At 42.5% G+C, this 15619-nt stretch overlaps 1 protein-coding gene and 1 pseudogene across 3 annotated transcripts in view; one reads left to right on the top strand and one right to left on the bottom strand.

Moving 5' to 3' along the window:
* The window catches only part of SMAP2 (small ArfGAP2), a 47787-nt gene extending 32561 nt beyond the window's left edge, over positions 1–15226 (top strand). For all 3 annotated transcript variants that reach the window (XM_019938044.3, XM_073791490.1, XM_019938046.3), the window contains 6 exons: positions 6531–6617; positions 7661–7742; positions 8788–8897; positions 9928–10084; positions 10542–10858; positions 13902–15226. In XM_019938044.3, coding sequence (XP_019793603.1) covers positions 6531–6617; positions 7661–7742; positions 8788–8897; positions 9928–10084; positions 10542–10858; positions 13902–14027 — 879 coding nt within the window. In that variant the 3' untranslated portion in view covers positions 14028–15226. The remainder of the gene's footprint in view (positions 1–6530; positions 6618–7660; positions 7743–8787; positions 8898–9927; positions 10085–10541; positions 10859–13901) is intronic.
* On the bottom strand, positions 4436–6456 carry LOC101316149 (polypeptide N-acetylgalactosaminyltransferase 1 pseudogene; annotated as a pseudogene).
* Positions 15227–15619: the final 393 nt, after the last annotated feature.

Below are 15619 nucleotides of genomic sequence, written 5' to 3'. Positions count from 1 at the left end.
CTTATTAATCAGCCCAGGTGGGAATTTGAAGAACAGCTACCAAAATACTCTAAGTCCATAAAGAAAAAAAAAAGCCAGCTATAGAATCAAGACCATGAGGTATCATGGAGCAAACTTTTGCCGCAGGGATGGACCAACCACCAGTGAATTCTTTACCATGATTTGGATTTAGGTGTTAGTGATTCCCAGTTCCAAATTCTTCAAATGGACATGTTGGGCATACTAGACCAAACAGAATAATATGTGTGTGTATGTATATACACGTGTGTCTGTGTGTGTGTGTGTGTGTGTGTGTGTGTGCGCGCGTGCATTTTTTTGCTGTAAATGCCGTCAACAAAATTAGGTGTAATTAAAGCACCAGAGTTTCCTTCAGTTTGACCAGCATATTATTTCCAGTGTGTCGACAGACTGCCAATGGGAACCTTGTTCTTGAGAGGGGGTTTTAGGAGACTCCCAGTCGCCAAGTACACTTTTCATCCTAGGCGTGTAGTTAGAATCTGAAATACAGTGTATGATAACTGGACAAGTATAACATATGGGAGGAAATACAACACGGTTTCTGGAAGAAGAAAATATGCCTGACTAATGACAACTAGAGTGGAACCAATCAATATGACTATTTAGACCTTCAAAAAGCCTTTGACAAGACTCTATAGTAAATTTGCCTTGGAATAATTAACTGTTTCTCTAACCAAGGAAGTATGGAGAATATGGGATTCTCCAGTTCTAGCCAAGGACCTATCTAGCTATCCTCTATCTTCTATCTGTTATTTATTTTAATGGAAGATATACTAGCCAGTGAAATCATTAAGTTTACACAGGGCTCTAAGCCCTTCCAGGTAATTTAAAGTCAAGCTAATTGGAATCAGCTCCAGACTGATCTTTTGAGCTTGTGTGAAAAAGGACACTAACTGGGAGGTGAATTTCAGTGTAGGCAAGTGCAGGGTAATACGTGTAGTTAGGTAAAGATAATTCCTTCTCAACTTAGTATGAAGGACTCTTACCTCACAGTCATCCAGAAAAGGGACCTGGAAGTTATTGTAACTGTCCCAAGAAAGAATTAACCCAGTGCACAGCTGTGGCTTGGATGGCATCATCAAAAAGGGTTTGAAACCAAAGCACAAACGTTTCCTTTCACTAGAAAACTATGGTCTGTTTCCTTAGCTCTATTCATTGTACCAGACCATATGAAATCAGACAAGGTCAGAAAAAGGTATCTGAGATAATTCAGAAGGTGGGAGAAGAGGAAAGAGTAGCCATATGGAGATAGATAGTGTTCATTCGTAATTAGGTTGCTGGTGTACCGTACCCATGAAAGCAGCCTGTTTTACTCACTGAATGTTTTCATTTGGGAAGGAAATATTTCCTATGTGCCGAAGAGCTATTTCAAACTTTTTTATTTGATGTACTTAGATTTTTAAAAAATACTCTTGCAAAGATTTATATGCCAAGAATTAATATTTGCTAAGTGAAGGCATTTATTATCAAATCTAAAAGAAACTGGCTTTGTTAATTAAAGAGTATTCTTTTTAAATGGACAGATAAGACATTTTTAACTTCAAGAAATAGTGTTCTGTATTAAAGCATTACACTATGCATGAAACAGACATAGCTGCATGTGTTCTTCATGATTATAATACCACTTTATAGATAATATGAAAGTTAAAGTGGAAAATCCATGCCTACTCTTATCTTTACTAATGATTATCGTTTTGGTGTGTTCCCCCATTTTCTCCTACTTTTTGGAGGCGTAATTATAATACAGTTATATAGAATGTCTCCTGCTTTCACTCGACTTAACAGATCATTTTTTTTGTAACGTTACTTGTTAATTTTCACAACTTGTAATTGTTGAATCTTATTCAGTGAGTAACTAGATCACAGTTTATTTTACTATTCTCCCCTGTGGCATAAAGGTTAAGTTTTTCTTCAGCATATAAAATTCTGGGATGAAGTTCTTGGTGTATATAACCTTTTCCATGTTTTGGATTATTTTCTTAAGATACATTACAAAATACCGTATTATCTAGGGTAAAGGGTTTCAGTATTTATCTCTTTGTACTTTTGCCAATATACTTTCTAGAAGTTGTGCTATTTTATACTCTCTTCTCAGCATTGGGTAAGAGTGGTAGTTTTACTCAATCCCTACCAATATTAGATATTATCATTAAGATTTTTCTCCCTCAAAAAGTGCTTTTTTTGGCTATGCCTTGCAGCTTGAGGGATCTTAGCTCCCCAACCAGGGATTGAACATGGGCCCTCAGCAATGTAAGCGCAGAGTTCTAACCACTGGACCTCCAGGGAATTCCCCCCAAAATGAATTTTAAATTTCACTTTTCGATCATTAGCAGGGCTGACCATTTTTCATGTTTATGCTATACTTCCTTTTGTTTTCAGTCAAATTTTATTTTTTAAAAAAGCAGCAGATCAACATTACAATTCAAGAACCTAATGTAAATATGCACTTGACAATGAAGCACATCTGAGTATGCAGTGAAAAAAGTTTTCCAAAAAACCATCAAATGTATCATCTCCAAATACCCAAATAATAAATCACTTCTACAGGCCTTTTGTTGAGTGGAATCATAAACAAAGAACAGAAGATTTATTGCTGCGAAAAATCTGTAGTACAGTAGTATGAATCTTGGGTATTACGCATAATCAGTTGAATCAAGTTAGGAAGTTGAAAATCTAACAAGAAATTTGTGTGTATGAGAGAAGGTCTATAAGCCAGTTGACCCAAGAGCAACTGAGATATCAAACTTGTTCAGTGAGACCAGACGTTATTTTAAATCTCCATATTTTGAAGGCAATTAAAAATTACAATTCCAACAGCCCACAAACTAAATTAAAAAAACTGTAGAAAGCATTAAAACTATGTTCAAAGAGCCACTTTTTCAGCTCAATTTCAGCACCCCAAGGGAAAAGAAAAGCATCCATGACTATCACAGGTGAAAACAGAATGAATGTCATCGGAATCGGTTATTTTTCCCCACTGAGGTATAAAATCTATATAGAAATTTGATACTATAACAAATTGTACTTCTCATAGTTCTGTTTTAATTTCCTTTAAACCCTGTTTAATACAGTTTTTTTAATTGTTATAAAAATGTTTTCATGATTCTGAATCTGGTTCCAGTTCTTTTTCATTTTTTTATATCAATATTTAATACACTGGCTACCAGTTCTAATCAGAAAAAAAATCTTGAACGCCTCTTCATTATAACAGCATATTCAGCAGAAATTACTGATGTGCAAGCAAACCATAAAAGGTACAGCTCTCTGGAAATCACATTTCGTAGATTGTTTCAGTCTGAATATTCTTTACAATGATTCTTTTTTTTTTTTTTTTTTTTTTTTGTGGTACGCGGGCCTCTCACTGTTGTGGCCTCTCCCGTTGCGGAGCACAGGCTCCGGACGCGCAGGCTCAGCAGCCATGGCTCACGGGCGTAGCCACTCCGCGGTACGTGGGACCCTCCCGGACCGGGGCACGAACCCGTGTCCCCTGCATCGGCAGGCGGACGCTCAACCACTGCGCCACCAGGGAAGCCCTACAATGATTCTTGATGGAAGACTCTTCCAATCTTGTAAACATCAGTGTGCACAGTGTTGCTACTACGTAGTTTCGTATCCTTGGACAGGAGGGCCGGTTCACAGCTAGTGAAAGCAAGAGCAGTCTAAGTTTTAATGGCTGATAAACCCTACATCCTACAGGAGGAAAGCACTTTTCCTTTTTTGCTACTTAAGAATGTGGCAGAAATGGATGCTGAGGTAGCCCCGTCAATCCTTATTTTTTTCTTTCTTTGTAAATTTGGTCTCAGAATTCTGGAAGGGTGACATTTCAAAGAAGCCACTGCTAGGACTGGCTTCCATTGCAGTCTCTAATGCTGGACACCTGGCTATCCTCTTCTGTGGCTTTATCTAGGCACTGATTACTGTTCGCAGGCTGCAGGGTTAATTTCACCGGGTCATACTTCCAAAGTTGGTTGCCTTTTAGGTGGTAGCATTTGAGCATTGTGACTGGGCCATTAAGTTTGGAGACACCCAAGCAAAGGTCATCTGTTCTAATTTCTTTGTTGGCAGTGTAAGAGAAAACCTGATTACCTCCCATACCATGACAGTTAAAAATTCCAGCTTTTTCATTCTCTTTTCTAGCCATGTTATCCAGACACTGATTTGTTTCCACATTTCGTATCTCTCCCAAAGAGAAATAGTGATGTGGAATCTGAGAATCTGCATAAATATTCTCTAGGTACCAAAAGAAAGGTCTGCATTGGGGTTTGCGTCTTAGACCAAGTCTTGGTGATATATCTCCATAATCTACCTTTGTAACACCTGGATAAATTATATAGAAGAAATGCTTGAATTCATCCATACACACTTCTGCAAGTCATCTGTTATTTTTATTGATAATCTGCCCTGTGCCTCCTGGAAACGTGTAGGGTGTAGCTTTCTGAAACACATGTCCAACATGTGAGCAAGTAACAATCTCCAAAGTTCCTCCACACTGCCAAATCCTAAAGGAAATTTCTAGGTTTTCTCCTCCCCAAATATCCATTCCAGCATCATATGTTCCAATTTCCTGAAAGTAATCTCTGTCTATTGAAAAAAGGCCTCCTGCCATTGTAGGTGTTCTCACAGGAAGAATTCAATCACCTTTCCTTCTGTCCATTTCTCTTTGGGGAACAGGATACCAGCGAAAATTAAGCTTCCAGTTGAATCCGCCATAGGTCATGTCAGAACCCGCCTTGTACTCAAAAGTATCATCACTGATCACATCAATGATAGGATAGTCCACTGTCTTCCTGTCATGTTTGATCCTGGCTAAGAGAGGCTCCAGCCACCCCACTGTACACTCACAGTGAGCATCTTAAAAGGTGATCACTTGGCCTTTAGACACTGCAGCTCCTTTTAACCTAGCTCTGATCAATCCAGAGCATGGCTTCATTCGAATGACATGAACTGGTAATTTAATTTTTTCACATAACTCTCTAGAGGTCTTTTCAAAAAGTCTCTTTCACTGGCCTCATCTACTAGAACAATTTCATCTCCCATGTGTCTTGGTGAGCGATTAATGACACTATGGACAGTTCGCAGAAGTGTGCTCCAAGCCTCATTGTGGGAAACAATCACCACACTCGTTGTGATAATATTCCTTGTATTCAGGAATATTATCTGGATCCACCTTTGTTTTACACCCTTCTAACCTAACATCTGGTAAAGATCTGTTGAGTGCAGTCATCTCACTTGAAGTTAAATTGAACTGATAGATTTTAAACATGTCTTTCATCTTTTCTTGACCCTCTTTAGTAGGAATGACGACTGGTTTCCCTATTTCTCCAGGACTTTCATGAGGCTTTTGTACTGGCTCTAGAACATCCCCAGCAGGAAGTCCTCTCTCTATTTTTCATCACAGTTGTTGCATTCACTGAAGTAACGCAGCAGGAACATATCCAAGAGCACCCAAATCAAGGAGGTGGCTAGCACCACCTTGCAACACGCAGATTTTCTCACGGCACTTTAAGTCAAATGCAAAATTTTAAAATATATATAAATACACAAAAATCATGAAAATTATTCCAATCCAGTTTCATCAGAAATCACGTTCATAACCTTGGTACGCGCGCGGCGGCGGCGGCGGCGGGCGCTCCTCGGCGCCGGCCCGGGAGGTCGCGGCGCGGTCCCGTGGGCCGCAGCGCGGGCGCTATTTGTCGGGCTGCCGTCCGCCGCTTCGCCTCCTCGACCACTGCCTGCGGCTCGCCCGACGCCAGCCCCGCCTCCGCCGCCTCTACTTCCTTTTATATGCCTGTGTTCTTGTTTACTTTGTGGCTCTGTTATGCATTGAGATTTGATGATAAAAATGTGACCAGTAACGGTATAATCTGTGAAAGTATTATGAAACTGCCTCTGAAAGTAACAAAAACTGAGAAAGACTTTCTAATATTCTGGTTTTGATGTGATTTTTGGTTTTATACAGATGATGCATTCAGGACACCCTAAAAGGGATACTTGAATCCTTTTACTCATTTTTGCCTTATTTTCTTGGTTTTTGTTTTTCTAATCTTTAAGCTTGGTTTATTTTCTTATTTTTAAGAAAGGAGATGAAGTGGGAGAAAACTTCTGATGGAAGTTAGAAAATCACAAAGGCTGTATGCCGAGTAAGATGAACAGTATTCACCCCTGTGCCAAGTTGAGCAAGTTAAACTAGGGTCAAAAGGGGGCAGCAAAACCGGTGAAATGGTTTAACCCCTGTAGATAACCCCATCTGCACACTAGCGGTCATAAGTGTGTTAGACAGAACAAGGAGGGAGGTGCTTAAGAAATTTGAAAGATGCCTCTTGCAGTCTTGAGGCCAGGGTGGAAGAGGCTAACGCTCATGCCCCACACCAAGAAACCCCGAGTTTGTCAGACTCCTACATCAGATTCAGTAGGGATATTTGTGTCCTTTTGGGCCATTTGAGGTTATAATTTGTTGAACTGTTAGTCACCATGGGGCCTGTTCTTTGTCTTGTTTTGTTAAATCATCATAGAAAGAAAAAGATGACAAGTGGAAAAGAGGGAGCGAACCAGCTCCGGAGAAAAAAATGGAACCTGTTGTTTTTGAGAAAGTTAAAATGGTAAGTGGGGAAGTATGTGCACTGTGTGGACGGCCTTGTTCACATGGCGTGTTCACATGTGGAGGGGACAGGTGGGGTGGTGTTGATAGCATATCGCACCGTTGCACCTGGGGCTAAAGGGGGGCCACGTTTGGGTTAGATCACCCGCTGACATTTCTGCTGCTTTCTCATTGCCTTGTTGCTGCCTGATCTGCTCTGTAACACTTCTTTTGGGGTCCAGATGGGAGCTTAGGAAATGCATCTGTCCCATCTGAGCAAGAGGCACGTTTCATGGCAGAATGCCAAGGCTCTGTGACACCTTCTGAGCAGAGGCTACATTAGTCCTTCTCTCCTTAGACCTTCTTTACCTCGTTTTCCTGTTGTGGTTAAGGACAGTCCAGAAGCCAGGTTATCCTCATCCATTTTAAACCATCCCTTCTTGTATTCTTTCTCTGTCATATGGAAGTAGACACCTTTCTTTTCCCACAGGACATATTGTGGCAGTGTTAGTAGATGCTCCACTATAGGAGTTTAGATTCTTGGGAAAGAGGACTTTTTACTATTTGCTTAAGGAAGGGTCTTTTATCATCATTCTGAATTGCACTGTCTGCAGAACACATTCCTTAGTGATACTGGCAGAGTGAATTAGGTAACCTTTAACTGAGCTCCTTTTCGGTATTAAAGGTTTTCTAATCACTGGGAGATGTGCTGGCTCTTGTACCGTCGGACACCTGCCTTTATTCTTGGCTTTTCCTGGGACCAGAAACTGCTGCTCCTGTTGGATACCCTGATCTGTGGTTGTCTTGGTTTCAGAAAGGTCTGTCTCTTCAGAAAGCCAAATAAGCACAGATGACAGCTTTGTTTTTCACTTTAGCTTTGATTTCTGCACTGTGCCTCCTGACTTGATTTTTTCACACGATACTTCCTGAGTTGTGTTTCTTTGGTAACTCTCTTTGAATAACAGCAACCATGCCACAAGAATCCCTGTGGCTTTACAGTAGAGAGGAGAATAGAAGGTTCAAAAACACCTGCTTATTTTTTTCTGTAACGTATTTTCACCTTAGCCACAGAAAAAAGAAGATCTACAGCTACCTCGGAAATGTTCCCCGAAATCCACAGCACCTGTCATGGATTTGTTGGGCCTTGGTAAGAGTTAGACTTTTCCACTCCCATAATCATACAAATTTTGATGAATTCTCTGTGATCCTGGGAAGATAGGTAGAGATGGGACTCTTCAGTTGGTGGCTTCGTCACTAAGATTGTTCCCTCGTGTTCTTCCTGTTGTTTTACATCTAAGCAGTTGTTCTAAGAGGTGTTTCATTTTTCACTGTACTGTGAAAAATGTACAGTGATAGAGTAGTGGTTAAGTACAGTAGTGGTGGAGCATGGCCTTTGAAGCCAAAGTCCCAACTCTGCCACTTACTATCTATGTGACCTTGGGTAGCTTACTCAACCTCTAAACATTACTTTCCTAACCTATGTAGTAAGGATGATACGAGTCTACTTCAAAGATGATGTTGGAAAGGTTAAAAGAGATGATGCCTCTAAAACTCTTAGCTCCTTGCCCAGCACAAACTAAGCATTCATTAAACGTTAGCAAGTTTCACTAAACCAGCACCTGTGAGCCCTGCCCCCATCCCTCTCATTTTCCAGGTGCATCCTGTTTCTGAGGCAGCCCATTACCTTGTGATCATGATTTTCCTCCAAACTTTTGAAACCCTGAGCTAGTGGTTCTACCCCTTTCAGAAATAAGAGCCTGTTCTTACCTTTCACAGTATTGATGGCTATACTTTGTGTCAGTCCATTCCTGCTGATTTAGGTTATTGGGTACTTCGGCTTCTAATATCTGTACTTTTCATTTCTCTCTGAAAATGAGTCCTACACAGCTTTGCTCCTCAAATAGCCCGAAAGGAGCCAGCCAGCCCCCTTGTGGTGGTGCTAACATAGCCTTCGAGCCTGGGTTTCTGCTGTCCTTTGCCTGAAAGCTGGACTACAGTCTTCTCCAGACTGTTCTGGGGAATGTGGGGTGAGGCCTCTTGTGAGATGCCCCATCCAAGCTGGGTGGTTCCAGAGCATAGATTTCTGGGTCCATGATGGAGCATGTGGGCCTTCGCTGCTTTGTGTCTAGAATAGAAGGAAGGAATGGGCTTAACGAGCAGTGCTACGTTTTAACTTTGATCTGTCTTTCCAGATGCTCCTGTGTCCTGTTCCATTGCAAACAGTAAGACCAGTAATACCCTAGAGAAGGATTTAGATCTTTTGGCCTCTGTTCCATCTCCCTCTTCTTCGGTTTCCAGAAAGGTGAGTCTTGTAGGTGCCTCAGGATTAAAGGGCATTCTGGAAAGGGTGATTTTGATAACTTAATCATGGAACCAAGTCATGCTTCCTTGGTGGAATTGGACTTTGGTTTTCTTGATTCTTCCCTTAACGTTATCATCTCTGTTACAGCCTAAGATTACTATTCATTCCATGTTGTCTCCTGCCCCAAAAGAGTGGGCCCTTTGAGTGAACTTCTGTTGAAGGTGTGTCAGATTGTAAAGGCTGATCCTCTAGGTCAGCTCCTCAGCCTGAGTTATTGCCAGAGAGTTTGTAAGTAGGAAAGACTTGAAACCTTTAATGGCTACCGTGTGTGGAATACCTGCTGTGTACAACAGGCACAGTGCTAGGTGATTTTGTGTCTCATTTTGTATATTTCATTTATGATTTAAAATACTCACCACAGGGCTTCCCTGGTGGCGCAGTGGTTGAGAGTCCGCCTGCCGATGCAGGGGACACGGGTTCGTGCCCTGGTCCGGGAAGATCCCACATGCCGCGGAGCGGCTGGGCCCGTGAGCCATGGCCACTGAGCTTGCGCGTCTGCAGCCTGTGCTCCGCAACGGGAGAGGCCACAGCAGTGAGAGCCCCGCATACCGCGAAAAAAAAAAAGACTAAAATACTCACCACAACCCTGCAAAATGGATCTTTTATAGATGAGGACATGTTAGTTCAGAAAAGTTAATGTGACTAGTTTCTTGTTGCACAACTAGTAAGTGGTGGCACTGGGATCTTAGTTCAGTTCTCTCTGGATGCATCGGTTGTAGGTCATTTTTATTTGTTTATGTGTTAGTTTTCCACCAAATCACATTGTTTTGCTAAAGAACAAAGAATTGTACCAGAGCTTAACTATCAGGTGTTTCCAGATATTTGTATGGTAAAAGTGTCAGGAAGCTATTAACTCGAGCCACAAATTCCTTTGCAAATGTTAGAAGCGGCAGAGAGGTGCGGGAGGTCCTTACAGAGACCCCCCATGAGGACCATTCCAATCCCCACCCCCCTCCCTCTTTGCCCTAAGGTTGTAGGTTCCATGCCAACCGCGGGGAGTGTTCCCGAAAACCTAAACCTGTTTCCAGAGCCAGGGAGCAAATCAGAAGAAACAGGCAAGAAGCAGCTCTCTAAAGACTCCATCCTTTCACTGTATGGATCCCAGACGCCTCAGATGCCTGCCCAAGGTAGAGTTCATGGGGGTCACGGCAATGTGCCGGACAGAGACGTGAGGCCTTACATGCAGGAATCATTTGTTGTGACAGGGTTAGTTGCTCTGGGGGCCAGGACATCACACTCCAAACAAACCTGAACATGACATTCCTTGTGAAGCTACCAAGTATCGGGAGATAGAGGTTAACGTAACTCAGAGCCATACTTCTGTGGGGTCTGGCATCACAGCTCTGTGGGGTCTGACCCAGGGTCCGGATCTGGACCCTAAAGGGGAAGTGGCTGGGTCAGCAGCCCACTGGAAGCCATAGCAAGTCCTGTAGGGGCTCTGTCCAACCGTTTTGCTGTGTAAAAGAGCATTCTGAGTTGAGTAATCCTGAGGAATTCTAGCTGGAAAGGAGCAGCCGGTGAGAGTTTGGACTCACCTTGTACGCGTTCCTCTTTAACAGATCTGTATGTATGTTTTCTTGGCAGCAATGTTCATGGCTCCTGCTCAGATGGCATATCCCACAGCCTACCCCAGCTTCCCTGGGGTTACACCTCCTAACAGCCTAATGGGGAGCATGATGCCCCCACCAGTAGGCATGGTAGCTCAGCCAGGAGCTTCTGGTATGGTTGCCCCCATGGCCATGCCTGCAGGCTATATGGGTGGCATGCAGGCATCCATGATGGGTGTGCCAAACGGAATGATGACCACCCAGCAGGCTGGCTACATGGCAGGCATGGCAGCTATGCCCCAGACTATGTATGGGGTTCAGCCAGCTCAGCAGCTGCAGTGGAACCTTACTCAGGTAAGCGGCTCCATTTCACTCAGCACAAGAGTTTTGAGCCTCCCTCAAGTCTGTCTCACTTAGTGTCTCTCCCTTACCCTTTGAATCCTCACAGTGTAAATGAGATATTGCCAGAGACATTCTCGGGTTTGCTTCATTTATTTATTTTTTTAACAGAAGATCTGTCTAACCTCAGACTTTCTAAGGCATTTTGGGTTCCTGTAGAATAAGGGTAACTGCCTAATTCTAAAACTCTCCACACATTCATCAAAACAACCTATACAGAGAAACAATGAGTGCAGATAAAAGCACCCATAACTCACGACTACCGCAGCTAATAGAATACGACAAACCTCAAACTACATGACAGTAGGCACATAAACACCGAAAGCCAGCAGAGCCAGCATCACAGAGAGACCATGTGAAAAGAGGAGAGGGAGCAGGGGGCTAGAGGTGACAGAGCATAGATAAAATCACCCCCTAGAAAGGGAAGGCCCTGTCCTGATTAGAGACATGCTGAGAAGAGGTCTGAGACGTGGTGGAGTAGAACTCCGGTTACTTGGAGAATCAAAAACAAGGGACTTGAAATATATAGGTTTATGGGTGGTAGCTTCGGAAAAGCATGTGTCTAGGAGAGATGGGGATGACCTAGAAGGAGGGGGTGCTCTTTGGAGACCTGGTGGCGAAGGGGAAGTAAGAAATGAGAAGTGGAAAAGAGAATCACAAAATCAGAAGATCCACCATTCTCCTTCACACCAAATAATCATTTCACTATACTAACAGAAGAGGGCGCTCTTGTACTAACAAATCTAGTAGTCTGCCCAGACCCTCTCACTTGTGTGTATTATTGCTGATTTGGAAAAATAGAGCACTACAAACTAAACAGAAAGTGGCAGATGACATTCGTACAAAACTACCGTGAGAAGAAAATGAAAAATCAAAACATTTCAGGAAGTGGAAATTCTTCCCCAAAAGCAGTCACGAAGTAGAAGAAAACTGTTACACAATCCACCAATCTGAATTAAATGTCCTATAACAAACACTTGCAGATAAGACAAAACAGCCTGAATCAGAAATTTAAAAACTTACAAGCAAAATGGACAAAAAGTGGAAGTTGTGAAGTGAAAGTTTACTGAACTCAGGAAACAAATTGAAAAATGACACAATTATTTTAGAAATAGACTGAATTACAAGTTAGTCAAAGGAGAATAGATTCAACTGAAAATATATTTGGCATTGAGGAAAGGCATGAAACAGCTCAGAGAAGAGAACTAAATATAGAGAGCTGTAATAAGAATCAGAGAGAAAGTAATGCAGAAGTTAGGCAAAGAAGACCTAACATAAATATATTTGGAGACTCCCAAAGAAAAAGACAAAATAGTGGAACAGAATTAATATATTTAAAACTATAATACAAAACCATTCTTAGAAATAAAAGACTTGAATATAGTATTGAAAGAACCCACTGTGTATCTGGAAAAATTGACTCAGAATGGTCAACTCTAACATATCCCAGTAAACTTTTAGACTCTGTAGACAAGAAAAAAAATCCATGAGTCCATAGTGATATTTTTTAAAAGTGGGTGTGGGATAGAAGGAGGGAAAGCCTTCTTTGCTGAAGAGTGACAACTAATAATTGTAGAAAGAACAGGGTATTCACACATTCTCAAAGAAATACCCTTCAGATTACTTATTAAGTACAGTGAAAGAACATATGATGGATACAACCTTAGATAAGTGATCAAACATAGAATTATCAACAGTGGGGCACATTAATTTCATGTGCTTCCTGGTATCTTATACTAAGAAGGACACATTATCACTTACATAGAAGTTTTGCCCAAAACATTTAACTTGGATCCAGTCATAAGAAAACATGAGATAAATCTAAATTGAAGTATTTTCTGTAAAATAACCAACCTGGACTCTTAAAACAGTGTCAGGGAAAAATGGAGGGGGAACTCTTCTAGATTAAAGGAGACTAAAGAGATGTAAAATTGAAACGTAATGTATATTAGAATATAGTGTTAATATTAAACATCTTGGACATATTAGTTGTAATGTGGTTCTAGGAAAGTATTCTTTCTTATGAGATGACTCCTGACTTATTAAGGGGTGAAATGTCACGATATGTGCAATTTTCAGTGCCCATCAAAAATTTTAAAAAGCTGACACATATGTATATATCAGAGAGAGAATAAGGCAAAAATGTTAACAATTGGTGAATTTAAGGAGCGATATATGGGTTTCATTGTACTATTCTTTCAACCTTTCTGTAAATTTGAAATTTTCTTTAAAAGCTGGTGGAAGGAAAATAGTTATACCTTCTCCTAAAGGAAAAGAACTTAAACAGAAAATGGACCAGGCTTGGGAAATTTAAGGCATTTTTCTTTGAGAAATAGCTTCTTCTGTTCACTGCCAGAGCCCAGGCTTTCAACTGAATTCATAAAGAGGCCCCAACCCCACCCAGGCCTGATGCCACCGACTCTTTTCTCCCAGCAATTTCCCTTCTCATACACTGAAGTCCTGAAGACATGTTGGTCTTTTTTTTTTTTTTTTTTTTTTTTTTGCCTTCCTTTGTTCATTCTGAATCGTCCAGTTTCCTTTTCTTCTTCTTCTCTCTGCTGGAGTACTTTCCCTGACACTGTCAGTAATGACTCTGCTGGAGATAAGACAGGCGCACCAGCGTGGAGGCTTCTCTTTATACTCTCAGGGTTGGCCACGGCCAGTTCACAACAGGCCCCTTCTTTTCAGGATGAGAGATTGGAAAAGAGAGAGAGACTAACCTCCCATGCCGCTTTTATGTTGACTCGCTCCAGGATTCCCCCTTCCCCTTACTGAGCACTAGTCTCAGACAACATCTCCCTTCTGGAAAGGCCTTCATCTTCGTGGTCTGGTATCCTCGGAATGATCCGAGAGGGTTCAGGGCAGTTATGTACCACGACAGAGCTCCCCTTTGTCTCACTCTCCCCTCCCCGCAGGCGGAAGGACTCCTTCCCTGCCTGTTGCTCTAATTGGCCACAGGCCCACAGCCTGGTCTGAGAGTCTCCTCTCTCCCTTTCAGATGACCCAGCAGATGGCTGGGATGAACTTCTGTGGCGCCAACGGCATGCTGAGCTATGGACAGTCCATGAACGGCGGGAACGGACAGGCAGCAAATCAGACTCTCAGCCCTCAGATGTGGAAATAAACACAACGCACCTGGATGACTACCACTCTCCTCAGCCGCCTCTCTCCCCGTTTCCTCTTTCCCCAGCTGCTCCCCCACCCCCATCCCCTTTCCTACCTCTCTCTGTTTGGTTTAGAAACTGCTCAATCCGTCACTTGGGACTTGGCATTCTGCCCAGCCCAGCCACATCCCAAACACGCGGACCTCTCTGTTGTTTTCTGTCGTGCCTGTCCCCTAGCTCTCCTGACTCCCTCCCCAGCCTCAGCCCTGGTCCTCTCCTCGTACCAGCACCTTAGCAACTGTTGGCAGAAGGCACTTAGAGCAGGATCAATGTGCACACCTTTGAGCACCTTTCCCACCAGGTGAAACCTCCTATCAGACTCAGAAAGGTCTGATAAGCTATTTCCATATGTTTAAATTTGAGGTGAAAACAGAGGTATCATGCTCCCCTGACTTACGGGAATGAAGAAAGTAATGAAATCAAATTAAATATTCCTTGAGTCTTAGAGCAGGTTGGCCCTAGCCCTGGCATGAGGCAAACGCCCTCCTACGAGGACGAGCAAAAATATGACTCTACTTTGCCCTGAATTGCTTTCTGGATCTGAGGCTTCAGGACTTGCTGCTTCGGCCAGCCTTTATTAACACCAAAGACTCTACGAAGGTTCCCCACAAAAACACACACCCATTTCCCTGCCTCCATCCTGCCTTCAGTAGGATCTGACTTTGTGGCTGGAGGACCAACCCCTCCCGTGGGAATGCAGAGCTTAACATGTGTACTGCTTGTGTGTGTGTGTGTGTGTGTGTGTGTGTATTCCACCTCCCACTCCCTCCCCATCTGCTCTGGGTATTTTTGGTTTTGTTTTTTTAGTTTTAGGTTTGCAACAGAGAGGAGTTAATTTAACAACAGCCTAAAACTGTTGCCAGTTTTTCTTTAGTTAAAAAAAGGTACAATCTCATTGGTAGCTCCCGTCCTCCTTTCCCCTCTCCGCCCTGCCAGTTGCTCTCTCCTGCCGGTGTGTCCAGGCTGCTCTGTGTCCCCACCTGTCCAGGTGTATGAGGCAGAGTGCCTGGGCAGCTTTCCTCTTAGTCATCGTTCACCCTACTTGAAAATTAAAACAAGAAAACTTTGCTTAAAAGATTTCATCTTTGGGAATCACAACTCCTGGTTGCCTTTCTCCTGTGTATGTGTAAATTCCTTAATAAATATTGCAGGGAAGGACCGCTCGCTTGCTCTCACTGTGTCCCTCTTGGAGGAGGGTGAGTTCCACGCAGGTTTTCTGCTTTCCAGGGGCAGTTCCCTCACTTTCCGTATTTTTGAAAACTATTACATTTAGGATGGATAAGCAACATAATGGAAAAGAATATAAAAAAAGAATGTATATATGTATATAACTGAGTCACTTTGCTATACAGCAGAGATTAGCACAACATTGTAAGTCAACTGTGTTTCCATTAAAAAACAAAAAACTTTGTACAGAACATACCCAGGGGCCAGGACCAGGCCCAGGCAGTCAGAAAGGGGGCCTTTCTCCAGGGGTGTCTAGAGTTGTGAGGGAGGGAACTCTGGATTTCTGTACCTACTGGAGTCCCAGAACATCAGAACTAGAAGCACT

The sequence above is a fragment of the Tursiops truncatus genome, chromosome 1 (assembly GCF_011762595.2).
Source record: "Tursiops truncatus isolate mTurTru1 chromosome 1, mTurTru1.mat.Y, whole genome shotgun sequence".
Taxonomy (NCBI): domain Eukaryota; kingdom Metazoa; phylum Chordata; class Mammalia; order Artiodactyla; family Delphinidae; genus Tursiops; species Tursiops truncatus.
This window is presented reverse-complemented; position numbering and strand designations above follow the sequence as displayed.